Below are 15,399 nucleotides of genomic sequence, written 5' to 3'. Positions count from 1 at the left end.
CAGTCCACATGGCAAAGCAGACCTCTCCTGTCTCGCCCACTGCTCCCCTCAGCAGTGTGTTTCAATCTGCCTGTTCTGTTCCCCGCTCTGTCTCTGGTGAATCCTCTCACACCCCTGCACCTCTGGCCTCCGTCCAGTTCTTGTATGCATAAATAAATAAAAATCTTTAAAATAATTGTTTGTTGTAAGTTAGGCTTCTAGTCAATAGCAGGCTGGTAGTCATATTTTGGGGGGATTCAAAAGTTATATGCAGATTTTCAATTGCTCAGGAAGTTGGCATTTCTACTCCTGTTCAAGGGTCAACTGCACTTTTATTTTTGCCTTGTGGACATGGATAGCACTTCCAGGTCTCCTGAGCTTTGTCGCTAGGTTAATCAGGGGGGTCAGACGCCATTAAAAGCATCAGGTTATTATGACCTGGTGGTGCCCGGGTATGGACTGTGGGCCTGGCTGAGAGCTTGTAGCTAAGACACTGACATATAGGCCACTGTGAGTGCCAACAATACAACCTCACAGGGGTTATATTTTCTATAACCCCTGTGTTTTTTCTTTCAGAAATTCCTATTGGTTGGATTATTTCTCATATCTTATGTTTTCTGATTTGGGGTTTTGTTTTGTTTTTTAAATTATATTCCTTGGGCCTCCCCAGTGGTGCAGCGGTTGAGCGCTGGGTTGCGAACCTGCCCGCAGCCTCTGCGGCGCCGGTTCGATCCCCGGCTGCTCCCCGGCCACCAGAGGAGGGTCCCACATGGCGCGCAGACCTCTCCTGCCGCCCGCTGCTCCCCTCAGCAGTGTACTTCGGTCCTTCTGCCTGCTCTGCTCCCCGCTCTGGCTCTGGTGAATTCTCTCACCCTCCTGCGCTTCTGACTGTGCCCAGTGCATGTATAAACAAAAAAACAAACAAATAAATAAATATAAATAAACATGCCTCTATTAAAAAAAATTTAAAAAAAAAATAAATTATATTCCTTGACTATCTTCCTACCCTTCTACTAAATTTCTCATTTTGATCATTTTGAAATTTCTCAGAATTCTTTCTTTTTCTCTGTTTGGACTTTTTCTCCTACCATCTTATTTTTGTTTTATGGATGTCATTTCCTCCTTTCTTAATCACTCTCAGATGATACTAATTAGATGAGATGTGCTTTTTAAGTACTCTGTAACCTGAATTATCGCTGGGTTTATTTTTTCCTCTGGGGTCATGCTTTGTTATAATTTTGATGTTAGTCATTCCCATGTGTTTTGGAAGACTTCCTCCACACCTTCACTCCCCCAACCCCAGGAGAGGTACATGATTGACTGATCTAATGGGAGAAACTAGGAAGAATAAGCTGGCAGCACTCACCGAGTTCAGTCCTCTTTCAGGAGTGAGCACACCTTCAAGACAGGCTAAGTCTGTCTGAATATGGGGTGGACACTAGGAGGACTCACAGATGTCAGCAACGTGCTCCGGCCTAGTGTTTAAAGATATTTGGACCAAATGGTTTTTTGTTTTTGTTTTATTTCTCAATTTCTCAACCAGGCATAGAAGAAGGCTGATAGCTCTCAGATTCCCTCAAGAGAGTATTTGCCAACCAGAACACCAATTAAGAAGTTTATGGTGGGGCTTAGTTTCATGGGCAGACGTTGGGATATGGACAGATATTTTGAATTAAAGGCCCATTTTTTTCCACACTTGGTTGAGTGGGTTTTAACCCCTGTCGCCTGAGTAGAAGGCTATAAGCCAACCCTGTGCTTTTTTGACCTTGATAAAACCTTGTGGTTTTGTCTCCAAGTGAATAGTTTCTTCTGTGGAGGTAGGGCCATTTGAAGCAAAACAGCTTCAGAAAAAACTGGACTTGGTCAAATGAAAGGTGTGGGCTGCAAGGGCAGCCTTAACTAAGAGATGGTGGGAAAGGTGTGGTCATGATAAAGGTTGCTGTAGCTTACAAGTCAGAAATAGCCAACTAGGTTGAGGTGGAGCTAGGTCGCTTTTAGGCACTGATGGACAGAATAGACTTGCTGCTTTTACACTGCTGGGTAGTCAGTTTTCTATGTACTCAGGGCCCTGGCTTTAAATGATAACTGCCAGGCCTAAGTAGACAGCACTGGATCATTTGTCCCATTATTCAAATTTTCATTCAACTCTAAGTTGACAATTATAGTGGAACTAACTTGAAATTCATGTGGTTTTTTTAAAAGAATTATTTATTTATGCATACAAGAACTGGGGTGTAAACCAGAGGTGCAAGAGGTGAGAGAATTCACCAGAGAGAATGGGGAGCAGAACAGGCAGATGTACTGAAATATACTACTGAGGGGAGCAGCAGGCGAGTCAGGAGAGGTCTGCTGCACCATGTGGGTTGCTCCCTGGCCAGCTTGGGATCGAATTCGTGCTGCAATGGCTGGAAGTAGTTTGATAGCACTGTCTTTAACCCCTGCCCACTAGGGAGACCCCGAAATCCATGTGTTTTGTCCACAGGATTGTGGGTTGGAAGTATTTCATTTTGTCTGAAATTTTAAGTGATACTGTTAGGGCAGGTGGGCCTACAGGTATTATATTGCCTGTGCCTTAAGTGAATATGCCTGAACAACTTAGGGGATTTAGAATGGGAGAAAAGACTATCTTAGACATACATGGCAGGGCACTTGTTTCCCATAAGGCCCTGTGGCACAGACTTCAACAGTAGCTTTCATTCAGAACTGTGTTGAAGGTAATTTTCCAATTAGAATACACCTAAGCAGGGCCTCTCCTGGTGGTGCAGCGGTTGAGCGCTGGGCTGCGAAGCTGCCCGCAACCTCTGCAGTGCCGGTTTGATCCCCAGCCCCTGGAGAGGGTCCCACATGGCGTGACAGACCTCTCCTGCCGCCCGCTGCTCCCCTCAGCAGTGTACTTCGTCAGTCTGCCTGTTCTGTTCCCCGCTCTGGTCTGGTGGATTCTCTCACCCTCCCGCACTGCTGACTATACCCAATGCTTGTATAAATAAATAAAGAAATCTTAAAAAAAAAAAAGAATACACCTAAGCACAAGGTGAAATCCTTCCCTAAAAGGCAATTCTCAGCAATTCCACAAAGAAAACCAGCAACTTTAATTACTGTGGTCTAGGACTAACCATGCCTCATCATGACACAGTGGGGAGCCTGGAGCTCAAGGGGGAAACCAAAATGAAAAGGAAATACACATTTTCTTTTTGGGGAGATGAAAACTCCTGGAACTATGTAGTGGGGATGGTTGAATCCCATGGTGAGTGTACTCAATGCCACTGAATCACTCAATGAACATTTTGAAATGGTCAGTGGTAAATGTTATCTGTATCTACCACAATAACTCCCCTTCTAAAAAAGAAAATATGCACATGTGAATTTCCAACCCGTTCCCTCCTCTATATAGTATATGTTTATCATTGAGTTATAGGTCCCAAGAGTCTATTGTTGGAGAATTTTGTGTTTGTTTTTTTTTTTTCAGTTAAATTTAAAATCGCAGGTCATGGTTTCTAGACAACTGACATTCTGATAAAGCTAAGACCAAGATTTTCTCTGTGTCCTTGTGCCTGCAAATACCATTGGGTCTCTACTATGGCCTTTGAGGCAGCAGTAGCAACTGGTCTCTGTAAACATACTTTTATCTGGAAGTCATATATCCTTTATTAACTCTTTGAATTATTCTTACTTTTTTTTTTTGACAACATAACTGGGAACCCCAAATTCCCCATTTGATTTTTTTTAAAAGATTTATTTATTTATGCATACAAGAGCTGAAGTACAGACCAGAGGCATGGGGGGTGGGGTGAGAGGATTCACCAGAGACAGAGTGGGGAGCAGAACAGGCAGATCTACTGAAAATACACCACTTAGAAAGAAAAAGAAAAATACTGGATGGCCTCACTCATAGCAGGAATTTAGAAAACCTAAATAAGAGACCAGGAAAAAGACTAATCAATACAAAGTAAAAATCAAAATCAACAAGCAACTATAAACCAGAGACACAATTGGGGGGGGGGGGAGGGAGGAGTGGGGAAAGGAAGGACTAGAGTCAAAATAAGAGGGGAGGTGCAATTATATGGTGAATATAACCAAAATGAAAATGCATACATTGTGCAAAGATGAAAAAGATGTAAGAATTATAAAATAAAATATTTAAATTAAAAAAAAATACACCGCTGAGGGGAACAGTGGGCATGCTGCAGTGGCTACAAATAGCTTCATAGTGCTACGTCTTTAACCCCTTGCACCACCAGGGAGGCCCCTATTCTTGCTTTTCAAATGATTCTCACAAGAGACTAGATTTTGAACTGATAGAGCCTCTCATGCCTGTGGGAACAAAATGTATTTCCAGTGAGTAACAGCCCTGGCTAGAGCTTAAGGCAACTGATTCTACCCAAATACAGGGAGCCCCCTCAGCTAAGACTAAATGGAATGAGACGTGGGGGGAGATGGTCTGGGGACATTAAAAATGTAGGATTCTAGATTTTTAACCCACAAAAGCAAGATAAATTGATTTTCAATTTTAATTTACCTGGACTTTTTTTGTCTGTTTGTTGTTGTTGTTTTATACAAGCACCGGGGTACAGGCCAGAGGCACAGGAGGGTGAGAGAATTCACCAGAGACAGAGCAGGGAGCAGAACAAGCAGAAGGACCGAAATACACTGCTGAGGGGAACAGCGGGCAAGACAGGAGAGGTCTGCCGTGCCATGTGGGAATCTCCCTGGCTGGCTGGGAATTGAACCAGTGCTGCAGAAGCTGTAGACAGCTTCACAGCTCTGTGCTCAACCCGCTGTGCCACCGGGGAGGTCCTGGATCTTTTTTTTTTTTTTTTTTAAAGATTTATTTTATTATGGATACAAGGACTGGGGTATAGGCCAGAGGTGTGGGGGGGTGAGAGGATTCACCAGAGACAGAGTGGGGAACAGAACAAGCAGACTGACTGAAATACACCGCTGAGGGAAGCAGCGGGAGAGTCAGGAGAGGTCTGCTGTGCCATGTGGGCAGCTTCCTGGCTGGGGATCGAACCTGTGCCACAATGACTGCAGACAGCCTCTCAGGCTGCATCCCAATCCCTTGCGCCACCAGGGAGGCCCTACTTGGACTTTTATTTACAAAGGAGTTTAATCTTTGAAACTGAATTTCATCCTGGGGATTATAGTCAAATATGTGGAACTTCTATGTATTGTTAATGTTGTATCATTTTAATGCTATCACTTCTTTTTAATGCATAACCTCCAATATGCTATGTGGGACAATGTGACTAGATACAATTTGTAATGGGAAATAGAAAAGAAAGTGAATTTTCAACCTCGGCTATATAGTTGCCTTGAAGTAGATTAAAATTCAGTTCTGGTCCATTTCAGAGCCTTCTGGGACAATTTCTAAGCTGGAGGTTCATAACCCTTGTTCATGTCAGAATTTGGCCTGGGGAAAATATATTTTCAGGTTCCCAAGCAAGTGAGAAATGATTAAAACTGCTCAAGATTTGGGTTGATATGCAATATAGTTGGACCCTGAGCCTCTTTCCAGTGCTTTATACAGGTTTTCCCCACCACTGGCTGGCTCAGACACAGAGGCTTTCAGAATACTGATTTCTAGGCTCCTACAAGAATTCGTACTTAGTTGGCTGGGGGCGGCGTGGGAGTGGGGGGTGCCCAGCATCAGTACAGTGTTATTTGCAAGTGGGTGGGTAAATGCCTGGTTCTGAAGTTCTGTTAACCGGGATATTTATTTGGCTCTTACAAATCAGTCTTTTATCAATAGCAAAGGATAAATTTGGGTTTCCTGTATGCTTACTTTTATCAGTGAAGGACTTTCAAAAAACCAAACCTGGGTTGTTCTGTAAGTGCTTGTCCAATGCATAATGTTGCTGGAAGCTGACCCCAAGGGTTCCATTTTTCATCTGTGAAGGCCTAATTATTTAGCCCAGATGTGATTAATCCAGGGGTTAGAAACATTTTCAAGTAGGTGACCACACCTGTGATTTTTCACTCTTGACAAGTGCAGAAGGGACAGGGCAATGTAAGGGTCTGTGCAGATAGCAGCCCATTCAGTCTGGTTGAGTTCCCTGCACAGACAGAATCAGAAGAGGCCTCACCGGCAGCTCTTTGCTTATATCAATAAAGCTTCCTGCAGCAGAAATAAAACAGGGATGAACTGAGATAGCAATGGGGTTTGGAATCAGGAAATATGGTTCTAGTTCTGGCTGGGACAGTAACTAGCAAGTCACTTAACCTCAATAAACCTCAGCTCCTCATCTGACCTGAGGAGGTTGGGCCTGGATGTTCTGCATTGTTGGTTTCAGCTAAAGCATTTTGAAATGGTATTGACCAGCTTTGATTATATAAAACTTTAAAGTATTTATGTAGCTTAAGATAATATCCAAAAAAGTTTGAGGTCTTGAAGATAAAAAACTGAGACAATGAACATGTCCATCAAAAAGGGAACTGGTTAAATGAATGATGGTACTGCCATCCAATGGAATATCATACAGCCATAAAAAGAAAGCAGAGCCTCTTTAAATACTAATATGAAACAATCTTCAATATGCAAGAAAATAAGATAAGAAGATGCAGGAGAGCAAGGACAGTAAAAACATGGAAAATAGAAATTTGCTTATATAAGCATAGACTATGCCCAGATGGATAAACAAGACTTTGTAATATTGATCGCTTTCAAGGAAGGGCATCTGGTGGCTAGAGAGCAGAGGTGCAGGGAAGACATCTTACTGGATACTCCTGTATACCTCTAAAATTCAAACCATGTGACAGAAAAATTAAATGATATATTGAAAGAATTTTGAACTTTTTTTTTTTTTTTTTTTGGTGGGACCCTTGCCGGTGGCCAGGGAACGAACCGGCACTGTTGCGGCTGCGGGCAGCCTCGCAACCCAGCGCTCAACCGCTGCGCCACCAGGGGAGGCCCAGAATTTTGAACTTTGGGTAATAGTGGTTAACATTCTGCCATTTTCGGGCCTCCCCGGTGGCGCAGCGGTTGAGCGCTGGGTTGCGAAGCTGCCTGCAGCCTCTGCAGCGCCAGTTCGATCCCCGGCTGCTCCCCGGCCACCGGAGGAGGGTCCCACATGGTGCGCAGACCTCTCCTGCCACCCGCTGCTCCCCTCAGCAGTGTACTTCGGTCCCTCTGCCTGCTCTGCTCCCCACTCTGGCTCTGGTGAATTCTCTCACCCTCCCGCGCTTCTGACTGTACCCAGTGCATGTATAAACAAAACAAACAAACAAATATAATAAATAAATAAAAACATGCCTCTATAAAAAAAAAAAACATTCTGCCATTTGAGAGTTGCTTGTGCATATATCTTGTAGAAATCACCTTCTGGGTTGGCTAATCTGACAACAATGAGTAACCGCACTCCCCCCCACCTCCAGGATCACCCCATCTTCCCACACAAGCACGTGAGCGGTCCCTCACATTCCTCTTGGTCCACAGCAGCCACGTCGAAGAAGATGTGGCTTGCCCTGCCCTGGCAAAGACCAATTTTCCATGCAGATTCCATCAGTTCATATCTCAGGGCCCATCTCCAAAGACCCTGGCAGAGATTGCCAGCTCCCACATCAGTCTTTGGAAAGGCTCCCCAGGGACAGTGCCCTTTATGCCTCTGTACCCCTCTGCAATCAGCTTTCTGAGCTGAAGAGGCAGCCCATCTAAGCAGAGTATAGAGTAGGAGGCACCTAGGACTATAAGGGAGAGGTAAGTAGAATTAGATGGGGAGAAATAAGTCATAATAAAATATCTCGGAAACCAGGACCACTGTGGAACAAATGGACTCGAAGTTCACCTCCCGCAGCTTCTCCTGGGCCTCAGCCAGTGCTGCTTGTTTCTCTTTAAGCTGGGCCAGTGCCACGTTCATTCTTATCCTCTTGGGCTCCACCACCCGATACAGCCGTCCATATAGCTGCAGAGAGACAGCCAGACTGCAAGGTCACCTGCCCACCCACTCACCCGCCAGGGATTCTTCCTTCCCACCTGGGTCTGCCATTCCCCAGCATTCACCTGTGTGAATCGTCGTTTCCCGCCCCCCAGGCCTACCTCTGGCTCCCACCCCCCTCTGCCCCCGACTCCATCCTGGCACTGCTTACCTCCATGGCCCGTACCCACATGCAGAGGGACTTGGCAGCCAGTGAGACACGACCAATGATGTCAGGTTGGAAGTCAGGCTGGGCGCAGTAGGCCCCAATCTTCTTCAGAACCTTATCTGAGATATTGTCCTTATCAAAGTGGATCAGTGATTTAATGAAGTTCTGTTCCCCTGTGGGACAAAAATTGAAAGACTGGACCCCAGGGCCTAACCCCACCCTCCCTGTACAGGTTTCACTTCTGATTCTTCTCTCAGGGTAAGGAGGCCAGAAGCATTCCTGCCTTTGGATTCTGCCATACATTCCTGTATCTTCACACAATTTTCCTTTTTATGCTTAAATTGAGTCATTTCTGTTACTTACAACCAAAAAATCTCAACTGATACTTGTGTCTTCTCTCTCCTACTGGGTGCTATGCTCCTGAGGGTTGGTACAATGCCCCATTCATCTCTGTCATGCTGGGAGGCTGATGCACAGCAGATGATTAATAAATGTTGGGTGACGTTAATTGACATTAATTATCTCTGGGTTCTCTAGCTTACCTAGCTGCCTCTTGGCCTCTGCCCAAGTGGGCTCGTTGCCTCGAAGAATCATGACTGCCTGCATCACCATTTCCACTTGGGCTGGGGGCCGACCATAAGACTTGATCTCTCCTATATCCTTCTTGTTCAAGGACTCCAGGGCCTGGGAAAAGGGATTTACTTAAGGAGCAAAGTTGACTTAGATTCCACTCAGGTGGGAAGACAGGTCCTTCATGGAGGCTGGATCCAGCTGAGGCACCCTGGCTTCCCACCAGTTCCCCAGGGCTTTGAGGATAAGAAGGCCAGCCCCATTCCCTTCCCTGGGCCCTCCAACCCTATACCCGCATGGCCTCTTCTAGGGCTGGCAATGCCTCTTCTAGATCTTTCTGAGCATTGTCAGCCAGCGCCTGGCACTTGATTTCCTCAACTGCAATCTTCTCACTATTGGCTGTCACGGCCTAGGGATGAAAAGAGGACAAGGGTATGTCTTCACCTTTGGCTAAGATGGTGACAGTGCAACAATGAAAGATAAAGATAATGTGAGGAGTGGAATGTGTGTCTCCTGATGCAGTAACTGATGGAGACCAGCAAGCCTCTGCCTGCTGGGCACTGCCAGTAGGGGTGTAGGAGGGGCAAGATCAGCCCCACCTTCTGTTGCTCATCTGCCTCCCGCTTCTGCTGCACGATGATGACCAGGTACTCCTCACACTGTTTCTGGAACTCAGCCACCTTTTTCTTTGCATCCTCCAGCTCCAACGACATCACTTCTACCTTTTCCCTAGTTTCATCGATCTTAAACAATCCTGTCCGAAGCTTATTGGCCTGGTTCAGCAATTCCTCCCGCTTCTCTGCCAGCAACCTGGAGAACAGAGTAGGATAAAGGGCTGGGCAAGGCTGGGGTCCCTGAGAGGGGGTGCCCTCTACCGTCTCCTGTCCCAGGTATCTCAGGCTTTTATCATTATCTAAATGATCATTTAGATCATTCCCAAATGGCCTTCTTGCTTCCAGACTCGGATTTATTCTATATACCACTGTCAAAACCGCCTTGCTAGACACTGTTTTCATCACACCACCTTCCTGCTTGAGAGTCTTCTACTCTTCCCTCGGTGCAGCAGGCGGGTGGTGCTGCCTGCAGTGAACATGAAAACACAAACCTGCCCCAAGGGACAGTCATCCCTGGGCTCAGCCTGCTTTTTCCACATTGGAACATGGGCTCAGAATTGCCACAATTGCTGAGTTTTAAAGAGAAACTGGAAATCTGGATTGTTTAAGGTTCCCAAATTTTAATATTGGCAACTCATTCTAAAACATTTTCAACAGGCACAAAAAAAAAAAAAAAAAGTCTGTGCAGGATTATTTGCATACATTACATGAGAAAATGCATGTAAAGGACATAGCACCAGAAAACAGAACGTAAGTTTTTGTACCCAGGAAGGCAAGGATTTAATTTTGTTAATTGGTGTATTGCCAGTATCTAGGATAATGTCTGGCACATAGTAGGTGCTCCAAAAAATGTGTTAAAGAGATGAATAAGTGTTAATTATCATTATTATTGCAAATGGCTTTTTTCTCTTTGATTAAAATACTGAATCCAATAAATGAGGTTTTTTTAAAAACATTTCTTTCATATCCATTAAAGTGAATTATTGCTATGCAGATAAAAAGACACTAAACATAAGCTGAATGAATGAATATATAATTCTTAAGAATGGTGGAAAAACTAGAAGACATTAAAGGCAGAGAGGAGAAAATTAGTAGATACATAAACACACACATATATACACATATGGCATATATATATTTATACTATATTAAAATATATATATATGGCAATGTCCCAGTTGTATTGTATTATGGTTAGAAAAATAAACACCATTCAATCATTCCAAAAGAAGTCAGAGAAGGCGCACAGAGGGGTTGGAGCCCCAGGAACACAGCCAGAGGATCCAAGAGATGGTCCCACCATGGAAATCCCACCTTTCTTTTATTAACTTCCTGGGAGGAATTAAGACCCTGTGCTTCTTTGCCACCCCACATCAGTATCCACTGTCCCCTCGACCAGATCCTGAATATTTTCAAATATGTCATTTCACCAATCACCCTCAAAGACACCAAGCTCCCAGGGCCCTCCACATCTCCTACTCTTATTCATACTTCTTATATCCAGACACGAGTTCCAGGTAGTTGGTGGGAGTGACGTAGTTGTATCTTCGCAGTTCCAACAGCATCCTCTGGGAATACTGAGCCACTGACCAGTGCATGGTGACAAAGATTCGAGCCACCTTCCGGCGGATCTGAGGAAGTGGATAAAGGATGTAAGATGGGGTGGAGTCAGATGGAGAAGAGAAGTCGGAGGAATTAGGGGTTGAAAGCTGGGGAGTAGGATCTCACATTCTCCTGAGTTCCCAGGTCAACTCCCATGAGGTACTTCTCAGCCACCTCCAGCAGGGCCTCGCGGGGCCATTCTGAGAACCAGTTGATGGTTGTGCAGTTCACCAAGGCTGGGTACTGTCGGATCCAGTTCCTGGGGTATATTGCAAGGTAGTTAAGGCCATTTGAAGACTCCAGCCACCAACTTTATCACAGGAACACTTGCTTTCCAAAAACTTAAATGCCCCACCCTCATGCTTCTGTATCACTTTGTCCAGGTTCTGTTCCCTTCAAAGTTAGTTCAGGATGGTATTTAGAATTTGTTTCTGGGGACAGAAAGACCTGGTTCCAAATCTAGGCGTGGATCTTGGCCAAGCCATCTAATTTTTTGAAAATCAGTTTTCTCATCTCTAAAATGGGAAAAACAGGGTCTCCCTCATGGCATAAGGGGTTAAGCACAGCACTATGAAGCTATCCACAGCCTCTGCAACATGAGTTTGATCCCTGGCTGGCCAGGAAGCTATCCACATGGCACGGCAGACTTCTTCTGTCTCACCCACTGCTCCCCTCAGCAGTGTATTTCAGTCCGTCTGCCTGTTCTGTTCCCCGCTCTGTCTCCGGTGAATCCCCCCACACCGAGGGGGATTCAGCAAGGGGAGGGATGGGCAAGCCAGCCATCTTTTTATTTATTTATGCATAAATAAATAAATAAATCTTTAAAAATAAATAAATACATAAATAAAATGGGAAAAACAATGCACAGTAGGGTGCATTATTATTAGAGGGTGTGCGCTATTAAAGGGTGTGTGTCTGTCAGTTCAATGGACATTAAGTGAAGTGAAATAAACCAGCCACAATAAGACAAATATTGTATGACTCCTCTTACACGAGGTATCTAAAGTAGTCAAATTCATAGGTGCTTGTCAGGAGCTAGGGAGGGGGAAATGGGTAGATGGGTAGAGCTTCAGTTTTGCAAAATGAGAAAGTTCTAGAGATCTGTTGTACAACAATGAATTGTACACTTAAAAATGTCAGTTAAGGGCCTCCCTGGTGGCGCAAGGGGTTAAGATGCAGCCTATGAAGCTGTCTGCAGCTGCTGCAGCACAAGTTCAATCCCCACCAGGGAGCTACCCACATGGCGCAGCAGACCTCTCTGGACTTGCCTGCTGCTCCCCTCAGCAGTGTATTTCAGTAGATCTACCTGTTCTGCTCCCCACTCTGTCTCTGGTGAATGCTCTCACTCCCCTGCACCTCTGGCCTGTACCCCAGCTCTTGTATGTATAAAATAAATAAATCTTTGGGGAGAAAAAACTGTCAGTTAAGACAGCTACTTTTATGTTATGTATTTTTTTAACCATAATAAAAAAATCTCCAAACAAAACCAAAAACCACCCATCCCCAAATCCAGTTATACCAAAAGGGGATGGATGATTCCTGTGTAAGTATCTGAACTTCCTGAGCTCCCTGAAAGGAGGCACAGCCTACGGAAGCGAGGGGAGGGATGGGCAAGCCAGTCAGGAGAGCCTGGGGAGGGGGTAGTCACCCACAAGACTCTTGCCCAAAGAAGGGAAGCCTGCAGTGAGGAAGGACCTCATGAAGAACACTGGGCTCTGGAGCGAGCAGATACCTGAAGGGGTCACCCACAGGACTGAGGCAGAGAATGATGTGCAGGTTGTTCCGGACGCGCTCAATGAGGTAGGTGAAGAGACTGTCGGACGTCTCGGGCACCTGCTCTGCCCGGGCCTGATCTATGATGAGATTCTGGATCTGCACAGAAGTCACATAGCATCAAAGCACTGAAGTTTCCAAGGCAGAACCAGAGAGGGTAGCCGGGGCGGTGGGCTGGCAAGGTGCAGATTTCATTTTTTAAAATGTTATTTGCGATCATTTACTCATAAGAAAATGTCTGTGTTTTTTTCTTTTTTAATGAATGAATGAATAAATTTTTAATTGAGGTGATATCTGGATATCCCCATCAGGTATTGGACTATCCAAGTCACCCCTAACCCACCACCATCGTTCATTGGGTTTCCTTCTCTCTTTGTTCCCACCCTTCCCTCACCCCAAGGTGTGGGTGTCACAGCAGCTTTCCACCCCAACCCTGCTCAGTAAGCTCCCCGGAAAAAAGGCTGAAGAGGAACAACTTTTCCACCGAACGGGTGCTACACAGCATATCCTGGGATCTGTGCTTATTCAAGCATGAGTCAGGAAGGCCAAAGAACTAGCTGGAAGTGAATGTGGAAAGGGTCATACCTCTTCAAATTCATCAGTCTTGTAGAGATTGGGGACTTCGCCCGAGCTAAGGATGTTGTTAATGTCCTCTAGGAATGATTCATCAACAATTTGGGTGTCCACAAAAAGGAAGGATGTAGCCTTGAGATCTACCCCAGCCTGGAAATACAGACGCTTGATATCTGAGTCAGATAAGGGAAGGAGGAAGAGAGGGAGACTCTTGAGATTCACTATCCTGTTCGTATTTCTTTTCTGAGGATGTTTTAAGAAACCTCCCCTCCCCACCACACACCCACACCATCCTGCGGCCCACAGGCACGTCTCACTCTCTGCCTTCCATCTCTCCTCTCTCATTCTGGCCAGAAGTCAGGCACCTCCAACCCCCAATAATCCTCCAATTCAGAAACCGCCGTACCGTCTCGAAATTCCTGCTTTCGATAGTGTTTGGTGACCTCAATCTGGAAGGTGATGTACTCGCAGATGGATGAGGCCAAGCGGGCCAGACTCTGGCGCCCGCTGCCCCCAATGCCCACTAGCAGCATGTTTCCCCGAGGCTGTCCAATGACCCGCACAATCCGTGTGACTGTAAGGGTGGGGGAGATGAGGGCAATGAGTTGGTAGAGCAAACTTAAGGGGTCCTCCAGGCCCTAGCCTGGGGGCTGGCATGTCTTACACTGAAGTAGAGGGGCCAAGAGATGTGGGAAGAGGTTAACGCTGAGGCTCTGTAACAATTAAAATTCTAATTTCCACCCAGTCTGTTAAACACCAATATCAAGGAAAAGCCCCAACCATTGTCATCAGGGCATCTGGGACCAAGGTGGTAGGCAACTTCCTGGACTTGGAGTGACTGAGATCTGGAAAGGGAAACACCCCATAGCTGGGCTGCTGGGGATGGGGGTGGGAAAGGAAGTGCTCACTGTGTTCAACAGCCTCTCGGAAGAGCACCAGCTGCATCGGCACGACAGCAGTTGACATGTTGTATTCATTCAGAGCCGTCTCCATGGTTGTCTTCAGCACTGTCAGATCAGTCAGGTCTTCATACACCTTGGGCTCTCTCAGGAAGTCCCCTGGGCCATGGGAATCGAGGGTCACATTCTCAAATGTGAGCCCTCCCCAGACTTTCCCAGAGGGCCCTATGCCTCAGGACTCCAGGCCTTGACCCTCCTTCTAACCCAGTCCTAAAAGTCTCCAGCAGTGGTTGCCACAGCTCCCAGCTCACCAAAAATAGGAGAACGTTTGTTGGGACAGAGATTATGAAATGTGAGGTCAAAGAATGAGCCGAGTTTGTCGCTTAAGATGCCCACGAAAGCTTCCATATCTGTTGCATCAACCAGTCGGTCAGAGAAGACCCTGTTGAGAGGAAGTTGGGGTGATATCTGGTAACAAAGAGAAGGGCCCTGGGGGAGGGAGTGTCAAGTGGGTGTGGAGGGGAGGGCTGTACAATAGAGGATGCTGGACCTGGGGACAGACTGAGGAAGTCTGGATCTGCTGGCACAGCCATCTCACCTGAAACACTCATGGATCCAGAGTCGTGTGATGCTAGTCTTGGTGTCGTGGAAGTCTTTGTTGGCTCTAAGCATGCCCTGGAATACCTGGAGAAGAGACCTGGCTAGTGGGATGGAAGAAGGGAGGAGATTCTCCCAGAAGATTTAAAGGTATGCCAAAGAAAGTGGCATCCTAGCATGGGCATGACTTGGGGTGCATGGGATTTGACTCAAGGCTTTCAATTAGAAGAGAATGCCTCTGAGGAGGCTGTGCAGGCAAGAGGGGCAAGGTCAGATGGAGTTTCACCTTGGAGATATCTCGGAGGTTGAAGAGGTAGTGGATCTTGGCAGGTGTGGGCAGGAAGCGCTGGACCACAGTATTGTACATGTCCAAGGTGGCCTCCGTCACCACAATCCCAATAGGCTTCACTTCTTCCTCAAAGTCCTGAAGCTTCTGATTGATCATGGTGCCAAATATTCGGATGATCTGGGACTCCTAGAAACAGGCACTCAAACTCACTTTCTCAGGCTCCTGGCTTTTCTGCCAGGCCTGGGGCCAGGGTGATGTGAGTGGAGCACTTACCTTGGAGGTAGAACTTAAGGGGGCACACAGCAAAATCAGAGATCAAGAGAATTAATATTTTAACATAATATTGAAAATTCAAAATTAATGCAAAATATCCATGTTGAACAAATGCCAACATTTTAAATCAAGAGAGTCAGGATTATTGATT

General features: G+C 45.9%; 1 protein-coding gene and 1 pseudogene across 2 annotated transcripts in view; one reads left to right on the top strand and one right to left on the bottom strand.

Moving 5' to 3' along the window:
- Positions 1–15,399, top strand: part of LOC311173822 (large ribosomal subunit protein eL27-like) — a 754,061-nt pseudogene that overhangs the window by 518,032 nt on the left and 220,630 nt on the right. The window lies entirely within an intron of this gene.
- Positions 1–15,399, bottom strand: part of DNAH2 (dynein axonemal heavy chain 2) — a gene marked incomplete at both ends in the record, with an annotated part of 101,556 nt that overhangs the window by 18,914 nt on the left and 67,243 nt on the right. The window contains 14 exons of the mRNA XM_084236238.1: positions 7,761–7,877; positions 8,062–8,231; positions 8,601–8,742; positions 8,921–9,037; positions 9,228–9,438; positions 10,734–10,873; positions 10,971–11,103; positions 12,577–12,716; positions 13,203–13,363; positions 13,597–13,764; positions 14,099–14,248; positions 14,401–14,531; positions 14,688–14,773; positions 14,973–15,161. Coding sequence (XP_084092364.1) covers positions 7,761–7,877; positions 8,062–8,231; positions 8,601–8,742; positions 8,921–9,037; positions 9,228–9,438; positions 10,734–10,873; positions 10,971–11,103; positions 12,577–12,716; positions 13,203–13,363; positions 13,597–13,764; positions 14,099–14,248; positions 14,401–14,531; positions 14,688–14,773; positions 14,973–15,161 — 2,055 coding nt within the window. The remainder of the gene's footprint in view (positions 1–7,760; positions 7,878–8,061; positions 8,232–8,600; positions 8,743–8,920; positions 9,038–9,227; positions 9,439–10,733; positions 10,874–10,970; positions 11,104–12,576; positions 12,717–13,202; positions 13,364–13,596; positions 13,765–14,098; positions 14,249–14,400; positions 14,532–14,687; positions 14,774–14,972; positions 15,162–15,399) is intronic.

The sequence above is a fragment of the Talpa europaea genome (genome assembly GCF_964194135.1).
Source record: "Talpa europaea genome assembly, chromosome: 7".
Taxonomy (NCBI): domain Eukaryota; kingdom Metazoa; phylum Chordata; class Mammalia; order Eulipotyphla; family Talpidae; genus Talpa; species Talpa europaea.
The sequence above is the reverse complement of the archived record's forward strand: the minus strand, read 5'-3'. Positions and strand labels throughout refer to the sequence as shown.